The sequence below is a fragment of the Mustela nigripes genome, chromosome 8, assembly GCF_022355385.1.
Source record: "Mustela nigripes isolate SB6536 chromosome 8, MUSNIG.SB6536, whole genome shotgun sequence".
Lineage (NCBI taxonomy): Eukaryota > Metazoa > Chordata > Mammalia > Carnivora > Mustelidae > Mustela > Mustela nigripes.
In genome coordinates, this window is record NC_081564.1 from 27,712,215 (window position 1) to 27,734,856 (window position 22,642).

At 41.9% G+C, this 22,642-nt stretch overlaps 1 protein-coding gene across 1 annotated transcript in view; it reads left to right on the forward strand.

Moving 5' to 3' along the window:
- Positions 1 to 14,490: 14,490 nt before the first annotated feature.
- The window catches only part of MAPK1 (mitogen-activated protein kinase 1), a 74,062-nt gene continuing 65,910 nt past the window's right edge, over positions 14,491 to 22,642 (forward strand). The window contains exon 1 of the mRNA XM_059409919.1: positions 14,491 to 14,863. Coding sequence (XP_059265902.1) covers positions 14,742 to 14,863 — 122 coding nt within the window. The 5' untranslated portion in view covers positions 14,491 to 14,741. The remainder of the gene's footprint in view (positions 14,864 to 22,642) is intronic.

The window sequence follows — 22,642 nt, forward strand, 5'->3', positions numbered from 1 at the left end:
GTCAGGGATCCCTTTTATAATTTCTATCTCCTTATTGTTATTGCCATTTGTTCAGACATCATTTTCCTGATTTCTTTTTGTCCTTTTTCATGGTTCGCTTCAGCTCATTGAGCATGTTTGAGACAGGTGATTTAAAATCTTTGACTTATAATTCCAATGTCTGGACTTCCTTGGGAATGATTTCTGTCAAATTATTTTTTTCCTGTGAATAAATTATTTTCCTATTTCTTTGTATGTTTTGTAATTTTTTGTACAGAACTGGACATTCTGAGTCCTGTTTTGTGGTAATTCTGGAGATCTAATTCTCTCACTCTTTAGGGATTGTTGGTTTTGTTTGTTGATGGCTGGACTTTTCCAAGCTATTTTTGCAGTGTGAATTCCTTGTTGTGGTGTCCACTGAAGTTTCTCTTTCATTGTTTCTAAGGTCTGCTAATAAGCTGATGAAATTTACTTAAATGTCTGGCTCCCAAGAGTGGAGAAATAAATATGTCCTATCTCTGTAAATACTATAGGAGTTGGGAAGCTGCTTCAGCCTCTGGGGGTTGAAACAATGGACAACCTCTTACTGGCCTCTTAACAATCAAAAGCCGCAATTAGTAATCAGACCTCACAGTCTTGATTTTTGGAAGACAAGGTTGTTGTTGATCACCTTGGGTCCAAAAGGCTGCGCCAGGAATGCAGGCTACAGTTCCTGCAGCTGCCTGCTGCAGGATAAGGGATAGGGATGGCATCTGCTACCATAGGAAAAAACTTAAATTGACTGAAATTTACCAGACTCCTTATCAACCCCTCCCCTTGCTACTGCAAGTGTTCTATTAGACTCCAGACTTCCTAAATAGTTGCTTCAGGCAGTTTTGCTACTTCAGTGGTTTCTGTAAATAGATGGAGTCCTGAAACTCCCTACTCTGCTCTCTTCTCTGATGTAATCTCTCGACAATTGATTTTGACAAAACTGCAAAGGCATTTTAATGGCAAAAGGACAGTCCTTTCAACAAATGGTATTGGAAAAACTGAAGCTTCATTGCAAAAACAAAAATTAAAATTAAAATAAGAAAGAACCTCAATCTAAGCTTCACAGGTTATGCCAAAATCAACTAAAAATGGATCATAGCTCTAAATGTAAAATGTAAACCTATAAATCTTACAGAGTAAAACATAAAAAATATTACTATATACCTATTAGAATAGCCGAAATAAAAAATATTGACAATACCATGTACTGGAAAGGATATAAAGTTACTAGCACTCTTTGATGTTGCTGGTGGGAATGTAAAATGTAGCGGAAAACAATCTGGCAGTTTCTTATAAAGCCAAATATATACTCACCATAAGACCCATCAATTCCTCTCTTGGGTATTTTCTCTAAGGAAATGAAAACTTCCGTTCAAAAACCGATACACAAGTGTTTATAGCAGCTCTATTCATAATCACCCAAAACTGGACAAGAAAAATGTCCTTCAGCTGGTGAGCAAGTAAATACACTGGTACATGTATACAGTGGGATGGAATACTAGCCAGCTACAAAAATGAACAAACTCTTGAGACTCGTAACAACTTAGATGAATTTCAAAGTCATTATGCTGAATAAAGAAGATCATTGGAAAAGGTTGCATATTTTATTATTCCATTTATATGGCATTCTCTCTCTCTTTTTTAAATTCTTTTTTGTTTGTTTGTTAATAGTTTTCATTTATTTATTGAGAGGGAGAGGTAGCAAGAGAGAGAGCATGAGCAGGGGGGAGAGTGAGAAGCAGGTTCCCTGTTGAGCAGGGAGCCCTGACATGGGGCTCGATCCCAAGACCCTGGGATTGTGACCTGAGCCAAAGGCAGACACCTAATTGATCAAGCCACGCAGGTTCCCACCCACGTTTTTTTTTTTTTTTTTAAAGCAGGAAAGAGAGAGAAAGTGTGTGTGAGCAGTGGTGAAGAGGGGCAGAGGGAAAGGGAGGGAGAGAATCTTAGGCAGGCTCCACATCCAGAATGGAGCTCAATGCGGGACGTGATCTCACAACCTTGAGATCATGACCTGAATTGAAATCAAGAGTCAGATGCTTAACCAACTGAATCACCTGGGTGCCCCATGTGGCATTCTCAAAAAGATGAAACAGTATGGATACCCAGGTGTCTCAGGCCTCTGCCTTCAGCTTGAGTCATGATTTCGGGGTCCCGAGATTGAGCCCCACATGGGGCTCCCTGCTCAGTAGGGACTCGGCTTCTCCCTCTCCCTCTGCTGCTCCTCCACTTGTGCTCTCTTGCTCGCTCACTCTCTCAAATAAATAAAATCTTAAAATAAATATAAAGGGGTAGCTGAACGCTTCAGTCAGTTAAACCTCTGCCTTCAGCTCGGTCATGATCTCAGGGCCCTGGGATCAAGCCCTGCATCACCCCCCCAGAGGTGGGGTGATAAAGAAGCAGAAGAGTCTTCTTCTTGAAGAAGCAGAAGAGTCTGCTCCTTCCTCTATTCCTAGGTTGCTGTCTCTGTCTCTCTCTCAAATAAATTTAAAAAAAAAAGATGAAACTGTAATGGAGGAAAATACATCAGTGGGTTGGAAGGGTAAAGGATGGGAGGGAGTTTGACTATAGTGCAAGGGAACTTTTGGGGGGCTCGCTGAAGTGTTCTATAGCTTTATGGGGGTCATAGATACATAAATCTATACATGTATTAAAATCCATAGAGCTGTAAAAAAAATCCATAGAGCTGTAAATTTTATTTTTATTTTTATTTTTTTAAAGATTTTGTTTCTAAGTAATCTCTACACCTAGCATGGGGCTTGAACCCACAACCCCAAGATTAGGCTCTACCAACTGAGCCAGCCAGGCACCCCAGAGCCGTACATTTTATTTATTTTTTTTTAAGATTTTATTTATTTATTTGAGAAAGAGAGAGCAGGAGTGGGGTGGGGTGATATGCAGAGGGAGAGGAAGAAGCAGACTCCCCTCTGAGCAGAGAGCCTGATGCAGGTCTTGATCCCAGGAACCTGAGCGGAAGGCAGAGGCTAAACTGACTGAGCCACCCAGGCATCCCAGAGCTGTACATTTTATTTTATTTTTTTTAAAAGATTTTATTTATTTATTTGAAAGAGAGAGATCACAAGTAGGCAGAGTGGCAGGTAGAGAGAGAGAGAGAGAGAGAGAGAGAGAGGAGGAAGCAGGCTCCCTGCTGAGCAGAGAGCCCGATGCGGGACTCGATCCCAGGACCCTGAGATCATGACCTGAGCCGAAGGCAGTAGCTTAACCCACTGAGCCACCCAGGCGCCCGAGCTGTACATTTTAAAAGTTAATTTTACTGTGTGTCAACTTAGAAGATTAAAACAATTTAAAAATAGTTTACTAAACATACAAACAAAGCAAAAACACATGGTCATGAATGACAGGGAAAGACCAAGGACTGTTACATCCTGAAAACTAAAAAGTCACAACAACTAAATGCAACTTATGATTCTGGATTGAATCATAAACTGGAAAAATAAGAGGCATTGTGCAGCTGTCGGTGAAATTTGAAGAGAATCAGGATTGGATGCCAGTGTTGCCTTGGTGTTGAGTTCCTGATTTGGGTGAGAATACTGTGGTTACATAGGAACCTTCTTGTTTGGAAAATATACTCAAATGTATTTAGGGATGATGAGGGCATCAACTCTTTAACTTTCCCTCAAATCGTTCATGAAAATTATTATAATAATTATATATATTAATATATTATATATAAATTATATATCTTTATACATTATTTATAAATTATTTATCTTTATATATTATATTGCATATATGTTATCTACTATATACTAATATATATTAATGTATGTTTATTAAGATACACTATATTATTATATGCATAAATTATATATATGTATATATGGAGAGAGGAGGATAGAAAGGAGATATGGAAGTTCTTATACTATTCTTATAACTATTAAGTTTGATATTATTTCAAAATAAATTATAAAAATCAAATACTAGTGGTGCCTGGGTGGCTCAGTGGGTTAAAGCCTCTGCCTTTGGCTCAGGTCATGATCTCAGGGTCCTGGGATCGAGCCCCGCATCAGGCTCTCTCTCTGCTCAGCGGGGACCCTGCTTCCTCCTCTCTCTCTGCCTGCCTCTCTGCCTACTTGTGATCTCTGTCTGTCAAATAAATAAATAAAATCTTTTAAAAAAATCAAATACTGTTGAGATGAAGCTCCCATGCAGAAAAATTCCAACTAATTCTTGCAGCTACACGACCTGCAAGGAGAAGGAACGTGACTTCCCATTCCTTAAGTGTGAGCTGTGCATCACGACTTCCTTCAGAGTGTACTGTCTGGAAAGGGAGAAAAAAAGAGCAACTTTAACCGGGAGAAATCTGACAAACACTAACTCAGCCAGGTGATCAAGGTCAACATCAATAGTGATGTCATGCTGGTAGCATGTAGCCTTGATATTATGTAATGAAAATGGCACTTTAGCTCTTGTGGTCTTCCTTCCCAAAATGCACATATGAGAAAACCATTAGACAAATCTCAGTTGAGGGAAAGTCTACAAAACACTCAACTAGTGCTCAAAACTGTCAGGGTCATCAAAAGCGTGGAAAGTGGGGCACCTGGATGGTTCAAATAAATAAGTAAAATCTTTAAATAAAAAAAATCTCGGAAAGGCAAAAGACTGTCAGAACCACACAACGAGTAAATATAATGTGGGATCCTGGAACAGAAAAAAGGACCTCAGGTAAAACACTATGGACATTTTAATACACTATGGACTTTAATTAACAACAATGTATCAATACTGGTTCATTAATTGTACCAAATGTACACACTAATAAAAGGTGTTAATGACAGGAGAAACTCAGTGTGGGATAATAGGAACTTTGTGCTATCTTTGCAAGTTTTCTGTAAATCTACAAAATGATGTTTACTTAAAAAAAAAAAAACAACAAGCACTATTTAGACAGTCCAGTGAGGAAGATTTGGGTATGAATTAGATGCTGGGGTTGGTAAGGAGTGAGGTTGAAGAAGGTGTTTACTTTTTGGCGTGGGGAACTGAGAAAGCAGAGGGGCCCTTGGGTGAGCTGGAAACAGAGTGGGCAGGTGGGAAGTTCAAGGAGAGATTTGTAATGAGGGCCTGTGCTTGAATGCCGAACTGGTATGTGCAATTTGGATTAGATAGGGAGACTCGGGTGAAGATGATGGCTACTCTGGGATAAGTACATCCTGTAAGAGGAGTGGGATAACCCTTTTGGTGGCTTGTCCATTCCCTCTTTCTTTCTGAGTACCCATTTGATTGGGGTATCTACCCTTCCCCATGCAGCTTGGTGAGGGTCACCCTCTTCTAGTTTTCAAGGGTAAACCTCGATTGGCTTAAGGCATTCATGGTAGTCTCCTTATTCCTAAAGATTTATTTATTTATTTTAGAGCAAGGGAAGCAGAGAGAGAGAGAGTCCCAAGCAGACTCTCTGCTGAGCACAGAGCCACAGGTAGGGCATGATCTCATGACCCTGAGATCACAATCTGAGCCAAAACAAGAGCTGGATGCTTAACCCACTGCACCACCCAGGCACCCCATCCTTCTTAAGGATGATTAGAGTGGGTAGGCATATAACCCCATCTGTCAATGAGGCATGAGCAGAACCCTGCCGGGTGGCTCTGTAGTTTCCTGTCTTCTAAGGAGACTCCCAAAGACACAAACCCTTTCCTGCCTTTGGGTAATGTAACACCATGGGCAGGCTGGACATGCTACAGCCATCTTCTTGTTTGCCCGAGGATGATGTCAACACTCAGAATTGGGTAGAGGCTAGAAAAGGGCAGAGAGGAGGAGTGAGAACCTTACCTGTGGGATTCCTGTTAGATGAGAAAGTCCTTACTGTTTATCACTATTTGGTTTGGCACGGCGGGGTCCAGAGGGAGGCAATGGAGGCACCTGTGGGATGCAACACTGAAAGAGGAACCCTCCCTCGGATGCTGCAGCCGTATTTGCCTGACGCCGGGAGTGATTGTCTCCTTAAATAGTGCACCTTTGGAGCCTCGAAAACCTCATCCTAATCCTGGCTCTGTGTGATTCAAAGTTTTCTGAACCTACAGCTGAAAGCTTCTATCTGGCAAGCAGAGGACACTGAAATTTAAGGAATGGACAGATAATGAGGAACCCACAAAAGGGGATGAGAAATAGCTGCTCTGTTTGGACCAGAGTGATGTTACATAATCATGGTGCCGGTGGCCAGCGCAGCCTTCAGCCTAATATTAAAGAAATTGCCCTCCAAGCTTGCAGTAGTAGCCATCTCATTTTCATGATTTTCTTTTCTTTCTAAGATTTTATTTATTTATGTGACAGAGAGAGACACAGTGAGAGAGGGAACACAAGCAGAGGGAGTAGGAGAAAGAGAAGCAGGCTTCCGGCTAAGCAGAGAGCAGGATGCAGGGCTCCATCCCAGGACCCTGGGATCATGACCTGAGCTGAAGGCAGATGCTTAAGAACTGAGCCACCCAGATGCCCCTATAGTTTGTCTTTTGATCCAATCTGAGATTTTCCTATTTTTATATAAGAACTTTAGCTATTTCTGTTTTTCATATTTATTTACATTTGCCTTATTTGTTAAACCTAGTTTAACTTCCATCCTCTAGTATTCTGGTGTTTCGATGTTTTGGTTTTTTAAATCTTCATTCTGTGGTGAAACACTGTCTTCAGTGATTCAAAAAAAAATTGTGGGGACCCTTGGGTGGCTCAGTGGGTTAAGCATCTGCCTTCAGCTCAAGTCATGATCTCAGGGTCCTGGGGTCAAGTCCTGCATCAGGCTCCCTGCTCAGTGGAGAGTCTGCTTCTCCCTCTCCCTCTGCCCTTCTGCTCTGCTTGTGCTCTCTCTCTCTCATTCTATCTCAAATAAATAAAATCTTTAAAAAAAATAAAAATTTTAAATTTTTAAAAAATGTTTAAAGATTTTATTTATTTATTTAATTTTTTTGTGGGGGGAAGCCCACGAATGGGGAATGGGACAGAGGGAGAAGCAGACTCCCTGCTGAGCAGGGAGCCCAATTTGGGACTTGATCCCAGGACCCTGAGATTATGACCTGAGCCTAAATCAGACTCTTAACCAATTGAGCCATCCAGGTGCCCTAAACCTTTTTTATTATTTTTTGATTCAATTATAATTAACATATAGTGTTGTATTAGTTTCAGGTGTACAATATAATGAGTCAACAACTCTATACATTTCGCAGTGCTCATCAAGATAAGTGTACTGTTGGGCGCCTGGGTGGCTCAGTGGGTTAAGCAACTGCCTTTGGCTCAGGTCATGGTCCCAGCATCCTGGGATTGAGCCCTGCATGGGGCTCCCTGCTCAGCGGGAAGTCTGCTTCTCCCTCTCCCACTTCCCCTGTTTGTGTTCCCTCTCTCGCTGTGTCTCTCTTTGTCAAATAAATAAATAAAATCTTTTTTTAAAGGCCTTTTTTTCTGGTCTTTTTTTCTTTGTTCATTCATTTATTTTGGTTCTTAAACTCCATATATGAGTGAAATCATATGGTCTTTCTCTGACTGACTTATTTCACTTAGCTTTATACTTTCTAGGTTCATCCATGTCGTTGTAAATGACAAGATTTCATTCTTTTTTATGGCTGAAGTAATATTCCATTGAATATATACCATATCCTTGTACATTCATCTATGGAAGACACTTGGGTTCCACTCTTGGCTATTGGAAATAATGCTGCAATAAACTTAGGAGTACATGTATCTTTTCAAATTAGTGTTTCCATTTTCTTTGGGTAAATCCTCAGTAGTGGAATTACTGGATCATAGGATAATCCTCTTTTTAATTTTTTTAAAAGATTTTATTTTTAAGTAATCTCTACACCCAACATGGGGTTTGAACCTACAGCCCCGAGATCAAAAGTCACATGCTCTACCAACTGAGCCAGTCCAGGCACCCCTCTTTTTATTTTTTTGCAAAAACTTTATACTTAGACTATTTTCCACAATAGCTGCACTAATCTGCATTCCCACCAGCAGTGCCCAAAGATTCTTTTTCTCTACATCCTTACCAACACTTGTTGTGTCTTGTGTTTTTTATTTTAGTCATTCTGACAGGTGTAAGGTAACTATCTCATTGTAGGTTTGATTTGAATTCCCCAGATGATGAGTGACGTTGAGCATCTTTTCAAGCATCTGTTGGCCATCTATATGTCTTCTTTGGAAAAATGTCTGTTCAGGTCCTCTGACCTTTTTTAAATAAGATTATTTATTTTTTTGGAGTTGAGTTGTATAAATTCTTTTTGTATTTTGGATATTAACCTATTATTGGGTTAATATATCATTATATTATTATATAATAATTGTAAATATCTTATATTTACAAATTATATTATATATCATTTATATCATTATATACATATCATTTGTAAATATCTCCTCCCATTCAGTAGGTTGCCTTTTGTTTGTTATTGATGGTTTCCTTTGCTGTGCAAAAGCTTTTTATTTTGGTGTTGTTCCAATAGTTTGATTTTGCTTTTCTTTCTGCTTTTCTTTCCCTTGCTCTTGATGTCATTTTTTATGATTCCTTGCTATTTCTTTCCATTTACAATGTGACAAAAGTGTCTGGTACGCTTCTTGGTAAAGGCTCTTGATTTTTGTTGCACGAATTATACCTTCCTTTTTATCTGTTATAATGATTTATAAGATAGAGATAGAACTTCTTACAGTGAAAAAATATATGGAAATTATACTACCTTTAAAATAACTTTTGGGGCGCCTGGGTGGCTCAGTGGGTTAAGCCGCTGCCTTCGGCTCAAGTCATGATCTCAGGGTCCTGGGATCGAGTTCCACATCGGGCTCTCTGCTCAGTGGGGAGCCTGCTTCCCTCTCTCTCTCTCTCTGCCTGCCTCTCCATCTACTTGTGATTTCTCTCTGTAAAATAAATAAATAAAATCTTAAAAAAAAATAAAATAACTTTTAACTTCAGTGTATGTAAAACAAAGATTTAATAATTTGCCTTTTCTTTTTTCTTTTTTTTTTTTTTAAGATTTTATTTATTTATTTGACAGACAGAGACCATAGTAGGCAGAGAGGCAGGCAGAGAGAGAGAGGGAAGCAGACTCCCCAGCAGAGAGCCCAATGTGGGGCTCAATCCCAGGACCTTGAGATCATGACCTGAGCCGAAGGCAGAGGCTTAACACACTGAGCCACCCAAGTGCCCCTATAACTTGTTTTTTCTACCTTCTTTATTCTTTTCCGGTTTTCATTGCATTAATCTGAGGTTAAAAATCCAATTTTTACAAATCCTCTTACTCAGTTTTTTCTTTTGCATTTTGTTTGTTACCATAGCAACAAAAATGATTTCAACTTATCAGCATCAAACAGTCTCTACTGAGCGTTGTTTTTATTCAGTTATTGCTCTATCTTTAGCTGGTTTCAAGGCTTATTGCCAGTTCTTTCCTCTCGTTTCATCATTCATGAGTTTCTGATTCATGTCTCAGTGGCTTATTATACAATTCTGAACAATTTTTGCAGAATAGTGAGTTAATTGGGTAGTGTATTCGTCAGAAACTCTTGTGGTTTCAAGTGACAGAGACCTACTTTAAACTGACTACGGTAAAAAAAAAAAGAACATATTGGCTCATGAACCTGTCAAGTCCAGATTGGGTTGACTATGGCCTCAAAACGTGTCATCAGGAAATTGTCTCCATTTCCGGGCTCTTCTTTCTCAATCTTGCCTTCATCCTCAGAGGGCATTTTTCACATTGTGTCATGTTTCACTCCAACTCATACTCACTACCCTAGAACCCCAGCAGAAAGGGAGCACTTTTTTCCCAACTGTTTCTGTAAAAATCTGAGCCAAGTGTCATTGGCCTGGATTAGGTCACATGCCCATCCTTTGAACCAATGTCTGTGGCTCTTATTGGAGAGCCCTGGGTCACATCCCTACACTTGATTTGAGAGTGAGGCCAACCCTCCAAACCTCCTAAACCTCCTATGAGTATAGATGGGACAGTTCACCAAAGAAAAATTGGGTTGTTGCTTCCAGAAGGAAGAGTTGATGCTGGGCAGGCAAAAATAACAGACATCCATTGTTTTCTAATATTCTATAGTTCTATGAACTGTTACACTCTAGACAGACAACACAGAAGACATCCACGTGGTCAGCTGCCCATCTAAGCAGGGTTTTGTTTTTTGTGTTTTTTTTTTTAAGATTTTATTTGTTTATTTGACAGAGAGCACAAGCAAGGGAAAGAGCAGAGAGAGAGGGAGAAGCAGGCTCCCCCTAAGTAGGAAGCCGGATGCGGCGTTCAATCCCAGGACTCTGAGATCATGACCTGAGCTGAAAACAGATACTTAACTGGCTGAACCACTCAGGTGCCCTTCTAAGTTTTGTGCTTAGATAGTGATTTCATACGGTCTCACAGTGTTCCAGAACCTACTTCTCAGCTTTGTGCTTCCAAGTGTTGGTTGCTGTCAGTGTAGCTAGATGGTTGTTCCCTCTGGGCCTGACTCATGCTAACCTGACTCAGCAGAGACTGATGTCTATCTAATTCCCATCTTAGAATAAATAGTGATTGCCAAAGGACCTGAACAGGGCTGTCCTCTAGTTAGTAAACTTTCCCTGTTGAAAACCACCGGAGAAGCCAAACTGTAATCATAAGGTTATTCAGTGAGCATGGAACCAGGCAAGAGAAGTTCTCTGGAGAAAATTAGTGGTTAGATGGATCATAGCATGATAGTGTGGTGGCTTTAAAACGTCCACAAATATGCTGAAAGACTGAAGAGAGAACATGTTACAGGAAAAGAGATAGGTATGTGGTAAGAAAGAAAGACAAGAGAGAACTGAGAGTAGTCCAATCTGGCCAAAACATGGAAGGTAGGGAGCGCAAATTAAGCAGAGTTGGGGTAGACGGGTGGTCAGCAAAGGCCTCACTCTCAGTGCAATGGGAAGCCTCTGATTTGCTTTAAGAAGGAAAGAGACATGGTCAAATTTGTTATGGAAAGATCGATCTGGGTACAAGAGAGGCATTTGGAGATGGGAAACACTGAAAGCAGAAAGACTAAGGTTATGGTGGTACTCTAGGTAAGAGAGTTGACACAGCAGACTTAGCAGAATGGCAGCAGGGATGACATGGGAATGCCTAAAACAGTGCTTTTCAAAAGTCTGTAACCATGTGTGATGCTTAAAGTTAACTAGACTTATGGTGATCATTTCACAATATTTACGCATATTGAATCATTACGTTATACATCTGAAACTAATGTGATATTGTATGTCATTTATACCTCAAAAAAAAAAAAAGTGCTTTTGAAGTTTATTATGCACACAGACTACCTGGGGATCTTGTTAAAGTGCAGATCCTGACTCAGTATTTCTGGGGTAGGGCCTGAGATGCCACATTCCCAACAAACTCCCACGTAATGCTGGTGCTATAGGTCCAGACACCATACTTTGAGTAACCAGGATTTCAGAAATATTATTATTAATTTTATTTTTAAAGATTTTATTTTGAAGTAACTTCTATACCCAACGTGGGGCCTGGTCTTCCAACCCCGAGATCAGGAGTCAAATGTTCCACCAACTGAGGCAGCCCCAGAATTTCAGAGATATTTAAGAAACAGAATTTACAGGAGTTTGTGACTGGTTGGATTGGGCAGGGTGGGGGGGAGTTGGCAACCAGGGAAAATGAGTTGTTCAGGATCATACTCAAATTTCCAGTTTGAGTATCTGGGTGGTGATGCTATCCACAGATACAAGATGAGGAACAGGTTTGGGTGGGGTAGATAATAATAAAAGATAACATTTATTGAGTACTTGCTATGTTCCAGGTTGTTTACATATGTTGTCTTACTCTCTACAAAAAACTTACAAAGTAGGTACTATTGTGATCTTCATTTTAAGAGTTAGGAAACTGAGGTAGAGGTCATACAAGTAGTTAAGTGGAACTGCCAAGATTGAAACGCTCTGGCACTGAGTACAGACGTCCTTCAGCTAACCATGGGAAGGTTGGATATGTGGAGTTGAAACACCTGTGGAGATGTCGCATAAAGCTGTTCAGGTAAACAAGCTCGCCTGGAGTTCAGGCATGAGATTCTGCACAGTGGTTGAAGACCTGGGAGTAATTTAGGATTAGAGAGAATGAAACCATCTGAGGAAGGTTACAATCTACCATTCTGAGTGCTGTTTTGTTTATTTATTTGACAGAGAGAGACACAGTAAAAGAAGAAACACAAGCAGGGGGAGTGGGAGAGGGAGAAGCAGGCTTCCTGTGGAGCCAGGAGCCCGATGTGGGGCTCAATTCCAGGATCCTGAGATCATGATGTGAGCCAAAGGCAGACACTTAATGACTGAGCCACCCAGGCACTCCGAGTGCTGTCAGTCTTGTTGATTTTCCTTTTGCATTTGATTATTGCAAAGGAAGAATCTGGAAAAAATATATATATATATATTTTTATTTATTGGATAATGTTAGTGTTTGTTCTCAATATCCCTGAAATTAAATAAAATTTCCAGATTAGGTCTTAAAGTTGGTTTCTGCTGATTAGTTTTTCTAGATCTCAGTGAATTTACTCAAATTTCTACCTGCAGTCAGATCTTTTCAATCCTAAGGAAAATTTTATTGTAATTTAAATTACTGCTTGTAGTTGATTTACTCTGTCTTCTTTTGAGGAGGGATGCCTATAGCTTGAATCTTCATGACATTCTCCTACTCATTTTTTTCTCAAAGAATTCCAGCACTTTGAGTATTTCTTATGCTTGTCTTCTATATTGCTGATTTGCTCTTCTGTGTTGTCAAATCTGCTTTTTACTGCATTAACTATTGGATTTTACTATGGTTACTGTGGTTTAAATTTCATAATACTCTCCATTTATCTTGGTCTGTTCTTTAAAAGATGCAATGTACTCTTTTTTTTTTTTTTAAGATTTTGTTTATTTGACAGAGAGAGATCACAAGTAGGCAGAGAGGCAGGCAGAGAGAGGGGGGAAGCAGGCTCCCTGCTGAGCAGAGAGCCCTGTGTGGGGCTGTATCCTAGGATTCTGGGATCATGACCTGAGCCAAAGGTAGAGCCTTTAACCCACTGAGCCACCCAGGCGCCCAAAGATGCAATGTACTCTTATAATCAAGAATAAAAACAAGATGTATCTAAAACTGGGTTGTGCTTAGTGGACTAAATATACTTCAAAGGAGTAATTTTTGGCTCTAGCACTTTATTTCTCATCTTACATGCCACGTACCTTTTTCATACCAGGTTTTTAAATAATTTGCCTATTCAACTTGAGATTGACTAACTGAATTTTGCTGACCTCTAGAAGTCCAGAGTTGAGGGCTTTCAAGATCACAGTGTTGGACAATTGAGATGCAGGATCTTACATCCTTAGTTCCCCTCCAAAGATGGCCTGGGAAATGTTCCGAAGCAGTGGTTGTTTCATTTCTGTCTCATTGTCTTAGCCATTCTTGGTATTCACGGGCTTTAGGATTGATCTTTATTTTCCAACCTCTGGTGTTTGTGTGTACTTCAGGGCCCCAGTGTGTTTGTCTCATTTTCTCTAGATCTTAATATTTTAGTTTTGGTGTTTACACCTTTGCATTCTTGTTTTGGCATGTCCTAAGATTCTACCCATCTGTACCAATCTGGGTCTCAGGCTCTGAATCTCCCTTTCTCCACTACCCTCTTACCCCTTACTCTGCTTTATGTTTTTCACAATATTTATCACAACTTGAGCATATATATATATATTTTAACCCCTCTTCCCTCCTTTCTTTCTTACTACCTATCTCCTCACTCTAGAATGTGGATGCCCAGGAACAACTTAGATGCTCAGCAAACACTGATTGAACAAACGTGTGTGATTAGTGGATCCTGAGTCTCTCGCTTTAGTTTCAAACTTTTGTGTTTTACACTTTCTCAGTATGCAAATATCGTTCGCGGTCTCGGTCATGTCTTTCTGTTTCTGTCCTTGTCTCCAGGCCTCTAAGTTTGTGTGGGGGCCACCGAGTCGCGGAGGCCCGCCCCACGCCTGCGGCCGGCCTGTGGCTCCCCGGCGTCGTCCCCCACGCGCTATCCCACGTCAGTACCGGGCTCCCGGGTTTTCCCTGCCCCAACAGCCTCTCAGGCTCAGTGGTACACCTCTCGCTGTTGCCGATGCCTCGGGTTTTTTTTTTTTTAATATTTTATTTATTTATTTGAGAGCGAGAGACAGAGAGAGATCACAAGTAGAGCAGCAGGCAGAGAGAGAAGGAGAAGTAGACGCCCGCCAAGCAGAGAGCCCGATGTGGGGCTCGACATCAAGACCCCGGAATCATGACCCCAGCCGTAGGCAGACGCTTAACCCACTGAGCCACCCAGGCGCCCCCTTAGGTGTTCTTCTGCGTCTAGAGAGCCTCCTCCCGCGCCAACTCCCCCACGAAGGCACGTGACCAAGCAGGGCGGTGACTCTACCGCCGCCGCAGTGCTCCGCCCCGACCTCGCCGCTTCCGCCGGCCCGTGCAGCCCCGCCCCCAGACGGTGGGGAGCCAATCGGCCTGCACGCTTATTGGATCCTCCCCGGCGCCCTCCACGGCGCGCGCCCCTCCCTCCGCCCGCTGGCCCGTCCGTCAGTCAGTCAGGCAGGCAGTCGGTCCGAGTGGTGGTGTCCTCTCCTGCTTTTCTAAGCGGTTCCGCCCTTGCTCCTTCCCGGTCGGCATCGGCAGCTGCCCTCGCAGCGGCGCGGTCCCTCCGGGAGGCGCGGCGTGGGCCGAGCGGCGGCTGCGGAGCGTCGAGCCCTTCGCGGCGGAGGCGGCGGCGGCGGCCCGGCAGCCAACATGGCGGCGGCGGCGGCGGCGGCGGGCGCGGGCCCGGAGATGGTTCGCGGGCAGGTGTTCGATGTGGGGCCGCGCTACACCAACCTCTCGTACATCGGCGAGGGCGCCTACGGCATGGTGTGGTGAGTGTCCGCGCCCTCTCGCAGGCCGGGCCACGCCCGCCCACCCGACCGCCCGGGGACACAGCGGACGCAGCCGCGGCCTCGTCCGCGCCCCGGCCTCCGGGGCCGCCTCGACCCCAACCCTTGGTTTCACTGCGGTGGGTGCGCCGGCGGCCTCTGGCGGAGTCCGGGGGCCGGTCGAGGTTGGAGTGTTGCTCGCGGGCGTTTCGCCGACCGGCCTTCGCTTGCCGCAGGGAGGGGCATAGGGGGCGGAGGCCAGTACCCGCGTACCCCCAGATACAGGCGTAGCGCAGATTTTACAGCCAGGATCTCCGGGAAGAGAACGTTAGGGTTTCCCGTCCCCGCATCCTCCGGTTTGCTAGCATCGTGGCTTTCTTCTTGACATCCGATTGTTGAGCCGGGAATTCCTTCAGAAGCTTGTCGGTGGTGGTGTTGGCCACGGTCTTAAAAGCGCTTCGCCTCGGCATGTGTGCAGAACGCAGAAAATAATTACCTTCCTCTCCTCGCCTGTATTCCGCGAACGGCTTTCATTAAATATCTTCAGTAGTGCTAACGGTGTTTTCCTGCGCAGGCTTTCTATAAAAAGCGTTAGTAGCATCACTGTTGGTTGTGAACTGTTTTAATCTTGAAGTTTTAAAATGGATTTTAATACCCATTTCATTTGTGTTTCAGAAAGGATAAGCCCGCACGGCTCTCTTGATTTATTAAAGAGTCGATTGGAGTTGGGCCTAATTTCACTCTTTTTTTCTTTACCCGGAGTGAGCTCTCTTACTAGCGTAAATGTATTCAGATGTTTTAGCCCAATAGTTGTGGACTTTCCCTGTTAATGTTTTAGTGGTCAGTAATTATGCAGCCTTAATAGAGTTCTTGCAGAATTACAGGCACTCTCCCTTATCTTGATCCATATTCCTCAGAAACGTTCGTGGTTCTGTTTATTAGAATTAACTATATTGTTTTGTGCTGATGAGGACTTAATGAAGTGTAAACTCCCTTACACCTGTTTTTCTTGTGAGTGTGCCTTGCGTTGAGTGAAGGAGGCAAACTAATATTTATTGAACACTTGGTGGCAGGTACTGTACTGGATATATCATCTCATTTTATTTGAACAGCCACCTCGAAGGAGTAAAGGGCTTGATACCCCTCTTTCAGGGGAGAATGTATTTTCAGGTGAAGCAAATTCTTCAGGTCATACTACTGAAGAGCCAGACCTGAGATTGTAGACTGAGATCCTGTCTCAAATGCTGCAGCTCTGTTATATCCCGCTGTCTTTAAATAGTGTTATTAATAGCTTTAGAGTTGGGCATATTTTACTGTTGTAAGCAAGTCTGTTTTATAAATGTATTCAAATTTGAATGATTGTGATTGTAGAAATGCCATAAAGGGCATGTTTTAACAAGTATCTTAGACTAATTAAATTTTAAAAAGCTAATTAAATCTTGACTATTTTCATTCTCTTGAGGAGCAAAATGCTTCACATATGCAACTGTGAAAATTAATGTGAACTCAGAGGTTTAGGAACCAAAAGAGGAATTAAATTAGGTCAGGTCTAAAAGATATAAGGCCCTAGAAAGTACTGCCCATAGCGTCACTTCTCTGTGATACATCTGATTGCTATTCCATCTGCTGGTAAGTATGCCAGTACAGGTGTCATGAGGTTCAGAGCTGCCCATAACAGCGTTCAGCTCTTTTTAAAAATTTAACATCTAAAATAAAGACTGAAAAAAATCTTTAGATTTAGAATACTTTATTTAATATTTATTTATTTAACAGAGAGAGAGAGAGAGGTCGATCACAAGTAGGCAGGCGGGGGGCGGGGGGAGGAGTTCATTTAAGAAGCCCTCCAAAAACCCAGCATTCTTAATCAACATTTATTAAATGCTAATAATGTGCAACACAGATTACATTCTTACTAAGATGAGGATTAAAAGCAATAATCTGGACCAAGGATTCTACTTCCAATTATACTGGTATTTGGAACTTAGCAAAAGAAAATTACTGTGAAAGTACTCGGCATCTCCCCCGACTGAGACTTGGAAGGTCAAATGTCTACAGCAATGATAGAAATAGTTACCGTATATAAATTATTTTCAGACTAGTAAGAATCTCTTCAGAGGGAAAAAGAAGAAGAAAAAAAACCCTTTCAATTAAAGTATCCTAGGGGTGCCTGCTCTATGCAGGGCTCAGTCCCAGGACCCTGAGATCAAGACCTGAGTTGAAGGCAGAGGCTTAACCTACTAAGCCACCCATGCACCCCTAGGATACTTTAATTGAAAGGGTTTTTTTTTTTTTGCTGGGTTTTTGGAGGGCTTCTTAAATGAAATGTTAATGTTTAAATAGTGATTTTTTAAAAATGTAATGCTTCCAGTCAGATTTGAAGATTTTCAAGAATTGAGAATTTTGCCCTTTTTTGTTCAGAGCCCTTTCTTAATCATTATATGGAGGGTATAAAGATGAAGAGTGGAGTTTGAGTTCCATCTTTTAAGAGTGGTTATGATTTTGATGGATGATAGGCTCAAATGATAGATTGAGCTGTGGAATCTAATCCTAGAAAAGTAGGTAGAAAATTGTAGAGGACTGTAAAGGCAAAACTGAATTTGCTTCTATATTTGTGCAATGAAGAAGTATCTATTATTTTTATTTTATTTTATTTTTAAAGATTTTATTCATTTATCTGACAGAGAGATCACAAATAGGCAGAGGCAGGCAGAGAGAGAGGGGAAGCAGGCTCCCTGCTGAGCAGAGAGCCCGATGTGGGGCCGGATCCCAGGACCCCGAGACCACGACCCGAGCTGAAGGCAGAGGCTTAACCCACCGAGCCACTCAGGCACCCCTAAGTATCCATTATTTTGAAAACAGGCAGTCATATGATTAATTCTGGGATTTTTGGAGTGTAGACCAACACTGGTGGAATTGATGGAGAAAAAACTGTGATATTACAATTAAGCTGTTTTAACTGTCTAGAGGTGAAGTGATATAGTGGTATTGGAAGGCAACAGATGGAGGTGCTGAGAGACTTTATTAAGATAGAATCCATTGGGTGGGTGTTCCTAAGTGGCTCAGCTAGTTAAGTGTCCAACTCTTGATTTCAGCTCAGGTCTAGATCTCAGTGTTGTGAGTTCATGCCCAGAGTGGAGGCTACTTTAAAAAAAAAGGAAAAAGAAAAAAAGAATTCATGGAGTGCCAGGATAGCTCAGTCAGTGGAGCATGTGACTCTTATCTGAGGGTTGTTAAGTTTGAGCTCATGTTTCGTATAGAGATTACTTGAAAATCAAATCTTTAAAAAAAAAAATATGAGCTCTTTATCAGAAGAATGGTAGAAAGAACGAATTATGGCAAGTATGGGAAGAAGCAAAGGATGATGAGGTCTAGAAGGGCAAGAGTCTTAATGAGGTGGGATTTGGATTTAAGAGGGATTTCACAGACAAGGATTTTTCAGTTTGGATATGGGTATATTTGTTAATTCCAAGGCTTCTAGTTTGGGAGTCTGGGAGGATGGTGTTGCTGTTGTTAGAGAAGAAATATACTGTAGACAAAGAAGGTTTATTAAGGAAAAATAATGAGTTGAGACTTACTAAGTTGTGATGACTGTAGGCCATTTAGGCTATATCCAGAAGGCATCTTGAAATTTAGAAGAGGGAATCTGGAGATGAAAATTTATGAAAGTGGTAGTCTTTTTTTTTTTTTTTTTAAGATTTTATTTATTTATTTGACAGGCAGAGATCACAAGTAGGCAGAGAGGCAGGCAGAGGGGATGGGAAGCAGGCTCCTCCTGAGCAGAGAGCCCAATGCGGGGCTCAGTCCCAGGACCCTGAGATCATGACCAGAGCCAAAGGCAGAGGCTTAACCCACTGAGTCACCCAGGCGCCCCGAAAGTGGTACTCTTGTGTGGATGAGCACAGATTCTTATCTGAGGTGATTGATGAGGTGAAATTGCAAGCAGTTGTGTATATTCATCTTTTTAGTAAACAATCCATACATTCAGTAGATTTTCAAAGGGGTCCATTGTCCCAGACAGGTTAAGAACTACTGAGGTAGAACAGGAAGACCACAGAGGTAAACCATACAAACTTTTAAAAAAGATTTATTTTTTTTAGAGGGAGGGGGAGAGTGAGTGTGAGCATGCGCAAGGGGGGCAGAGAGAGAGGAAGGGAGTCTTAAGCAGATTCCTTGATGCGCGTGAGTCTGACCCCCATTTCAATTTCACCACCCTGAGATCATGGCCTGAGCTGAACCCAAGAGTGGGATGCTTAATGGACTTTGCCATCCACATGCCCCCTTGACAAATGTGTGTATATATATATATGTATATACATATATGTATATATATATGAGAGAGCACAATTGGGAGGAGCAGAGAGGGAGAAGCAGACTCTCCATTGAGTGTGGGACCTGAACTGGAACTCCCATATCATGACCTGAGCTTAACGGATGTTTAACCGATTGAGCCACACAAGCACTCCCCCTTGAGACATATTTTTAAGAGGTAGGCAAAGGAATGAGAGCCTGAGGACTAGTGAGACATGTTAGAATCAGGAAAAAAAATTGTATGAGAGGAAAAACTGAAGCTGTGTATGCTTGATCACTTATTAACCAAGATAAGTAAATTTTGAGTAAGTTGAGTTTGAAACACTTTCTGAATATGATTGGAGAGGTCATAGGGTTATCTCCATAGAGATACTAATTGAAGTAGAGATACTTTGAGAGTGGATAAGATTGGAGGAAAAAATGTGAGAACTGAGCCACAGGAATGCCTGACTTTAGGTGTCAACAGAGGACAAGTTACAAAAGAGGATAGAGGAAGTGTGGCTAAAGAGACCAGTCAGGAGTGTAGATCATCAGAGAAGCCAAGAAGATTGTGGTCAGAAGGGATTAACATTGTATAAAGGACAAACAAACAATGCAATTTGAAGACAAATTATTGGACTTTGTGATTTTCAGCTCTCCTTAAAAAAAAAAAGATGGCTCCAAGCAAAATTTCAGTGTGATCACCTTCTGAATGGTGCAATATCCTGTCTTACTAAGTTTTTGATTGTGGCAGACTAGTAGAACTACCATTTAGTCAACACTTTACTTTATATGCATCAGTTAATCCTCATAACCACACTGCAAACATGGTTACTTTGTACAAAAGTGAGGAAACTTGAGACGGAGAGATTGACTTGCCCAAGGACACAAGCTAGTAAGTGATAATGCATCCCAGTCTGTCTGGTTCCTAAATGATACTCAACCGAAGATCAAAGTTGAGAAGGTATATTCTTTCAGTAATAGGAAGTACCTATTGTCTGCTTTTGCTTGTATCCCCTTTTAGCCTTGTATTTTTTATTTTTTAAAGATTTTTAAAATTTATTTTAGAAACAATGTGAATGGGTGCGGGCGTGAGTGGGAGGGGCGGAGGGAGAGAGAATCCCAAGCAGACTCCATGCTGAGCCTGTAACCCACTGTGGGGCTCAATCTCAGGACCCCAAGATCATGACAGCCAAAATCAAGGATCAGATGCTCAACTGTCTATGCTACCCAAGCACCCCAGTTTTTAGTCATTTATTTATTTGTTAAAAGATTTTTTCTATTTGAGAGAGGGGGAGCACAAGTAAGGGGAGTGGGTGAGGGAGACGTTGACTCCCTTCTGAGCAGGGAGCCTGCTGCAGGGCTTCATCCCAGGGATCATAACCTAAGCTAAAGGCAGATACTCACCAACTGAGCCACCCAGGCTCACTCTTTACAGCCTTTTAAGAAACATGGGGCGCCTGGGTGGCTCAGTGAGTTAAGCCTCTGCCTTCGGCTCAGGTCGTGATCTCAGGGTCCTGGGATCAAGCCCCTCATCGGGCTCTCTGCTCAGTGGGGTGCCTGCTTCTCCCTCCCACTCTCCCTGCCTCTCTGTCTACTTGTGATCTCTCTCTGTCAAATAAATAAAATCTTTTAAAAAATAAAAATAAAAAATAAAAAACTTCCATGCAAGGTCATTCACTCAGAAAATATTTACTGTGTACCTATTATGTGCTGGGACTCACATGGTCCCTGCCTTTTAGTATCCTTCAGTCCAAATGGTTGGATGGAATTGGGCAATAATAAAGAGAATATACCAGTCCATTCAGAAAGAATGTATGTAGTGCTATGAGAAAAAGAAGGCCTGAGTGATGCGGGGCTGTCTTTGTATGGCTTTATAGACTTTTGACCTGGGTGTTGAAGTATGAATAGGAATTCGCCTTGAGATATGCATTCTAGGTGGAGGAAAATGTACATGCAAAGCAACATACCAGGCCAGGAAAACCACAAGTTTTTTGGGATGGCAGGAGTGTAGTGTGTCTTAGGAGAAAGCTGTTGACAGCTGTTGATAGCCAAATCCTGAAGGACATTGTTTACTGAGGAATTTAGACTTGATTTTGTAAGTGAGAGAGTTATTAAAGGATGGCCTTGTCTCTGCCAGTTCCTCTTAAATTTTGTGAATTATGTTCCCCTCTTTGTGTCTCTTATGCTTTCTACCTGCTGTGCTTACTTTCTTATCCTTCTTATTTTGGGCTACTCAGTGGGTGTGACTTACATCCCTTTTCCAGGGGCATTTTGAAATGTAGGTGGGTTTTGTTTTTTGGTTGTTACATTGGTTGGGGAGTATTATAGGCCTTCCATGTGTATATGGTGGAGGCAGGCATGCTAAACGATCTGCAGTGCATGGTACAGTCCCTGTACTAGAGCATCGTCCTGTCAAGATGATAGTAAACCCCTCTAGTCCATCCCCCCAAAACATTGGGCCCTGTTTAACTCTCGTGTTCCTCTGGCTCATCTCCTTCATAAACTTACCCTTATTACTGTTGGCTGTAGCATTCCCTCCTTTCCTGAGACTCTGTTGGGTATTTGTACCACCTGTTTGAAAGGCAAGACCAGCAGTAGTATATATCATCTGTAGAAGCTCAAGACTTACAAGTATATCTGGATTCAGATTCTTAGTTTTGCCTGTTAATTTTAAGATTTTATTTATTTATTTGACAGAGAGAGATCACAAGGAGGCAGAGAGGCAGGCAGAGAGAGAGGGGGAAGCAGGCTCCCCGCTGAGCAGAGCGCCTGATGCAGGGCTCATCCCAGGAACCTGAGATTATGACCTGAGCCAAAGGCAGAGGTTAACCCACTGAGCCACCCAGGCGCCCCTGCCTGTTAACTTCTAACAGTGAAGTGTCTTGTATGCATCTGGGAACTCAGTGATCTGGGCAGGCCATCTTACATGAGCAAATGAAAATTCAATGTTTCTGAACACTTACGAGTACAAGTAACTCAGTGAAATGAATTTTGGTATTAATAACAACCCTTTTGATGTGTACAATTCTGGTAGTTAGCTATGACTGATAACCCATTTCCGTGAATTGCAGGTTTTCACTTCTCAAGTATTATATGAAAAGTTTTATGAAAAGCATCTGCATTTTCTTAGAAACCATATATAATTTATTCTCTACCTTTTTCACATTAAGATACCTGCTAGTTAAAAAAAGAACTGATTCCCCAACAAACATCCAGAGCTGTTTCACCTTGTATCCAGTCCACTCTACCCACCCACCTAACCCTGAGGTGCTGTTTCTCCCCTTTGTTTCTCTTTCATTACTTGGGGCTCCCTCACATTGGAAAGCCAGCAGGATAGATATTCTCCAAGGTCCTTTTTGGATTCTCAGTCTTCAGTCTCTGTGTTCTGAATCCATGGCCAATAGGAGTTGGTTAATAGGGTGTGGGGTATACCATGGTCAATTAAGTGACATTGGTTGCATGCCTACCTTGTTTTAGGTACTATGATTCCAG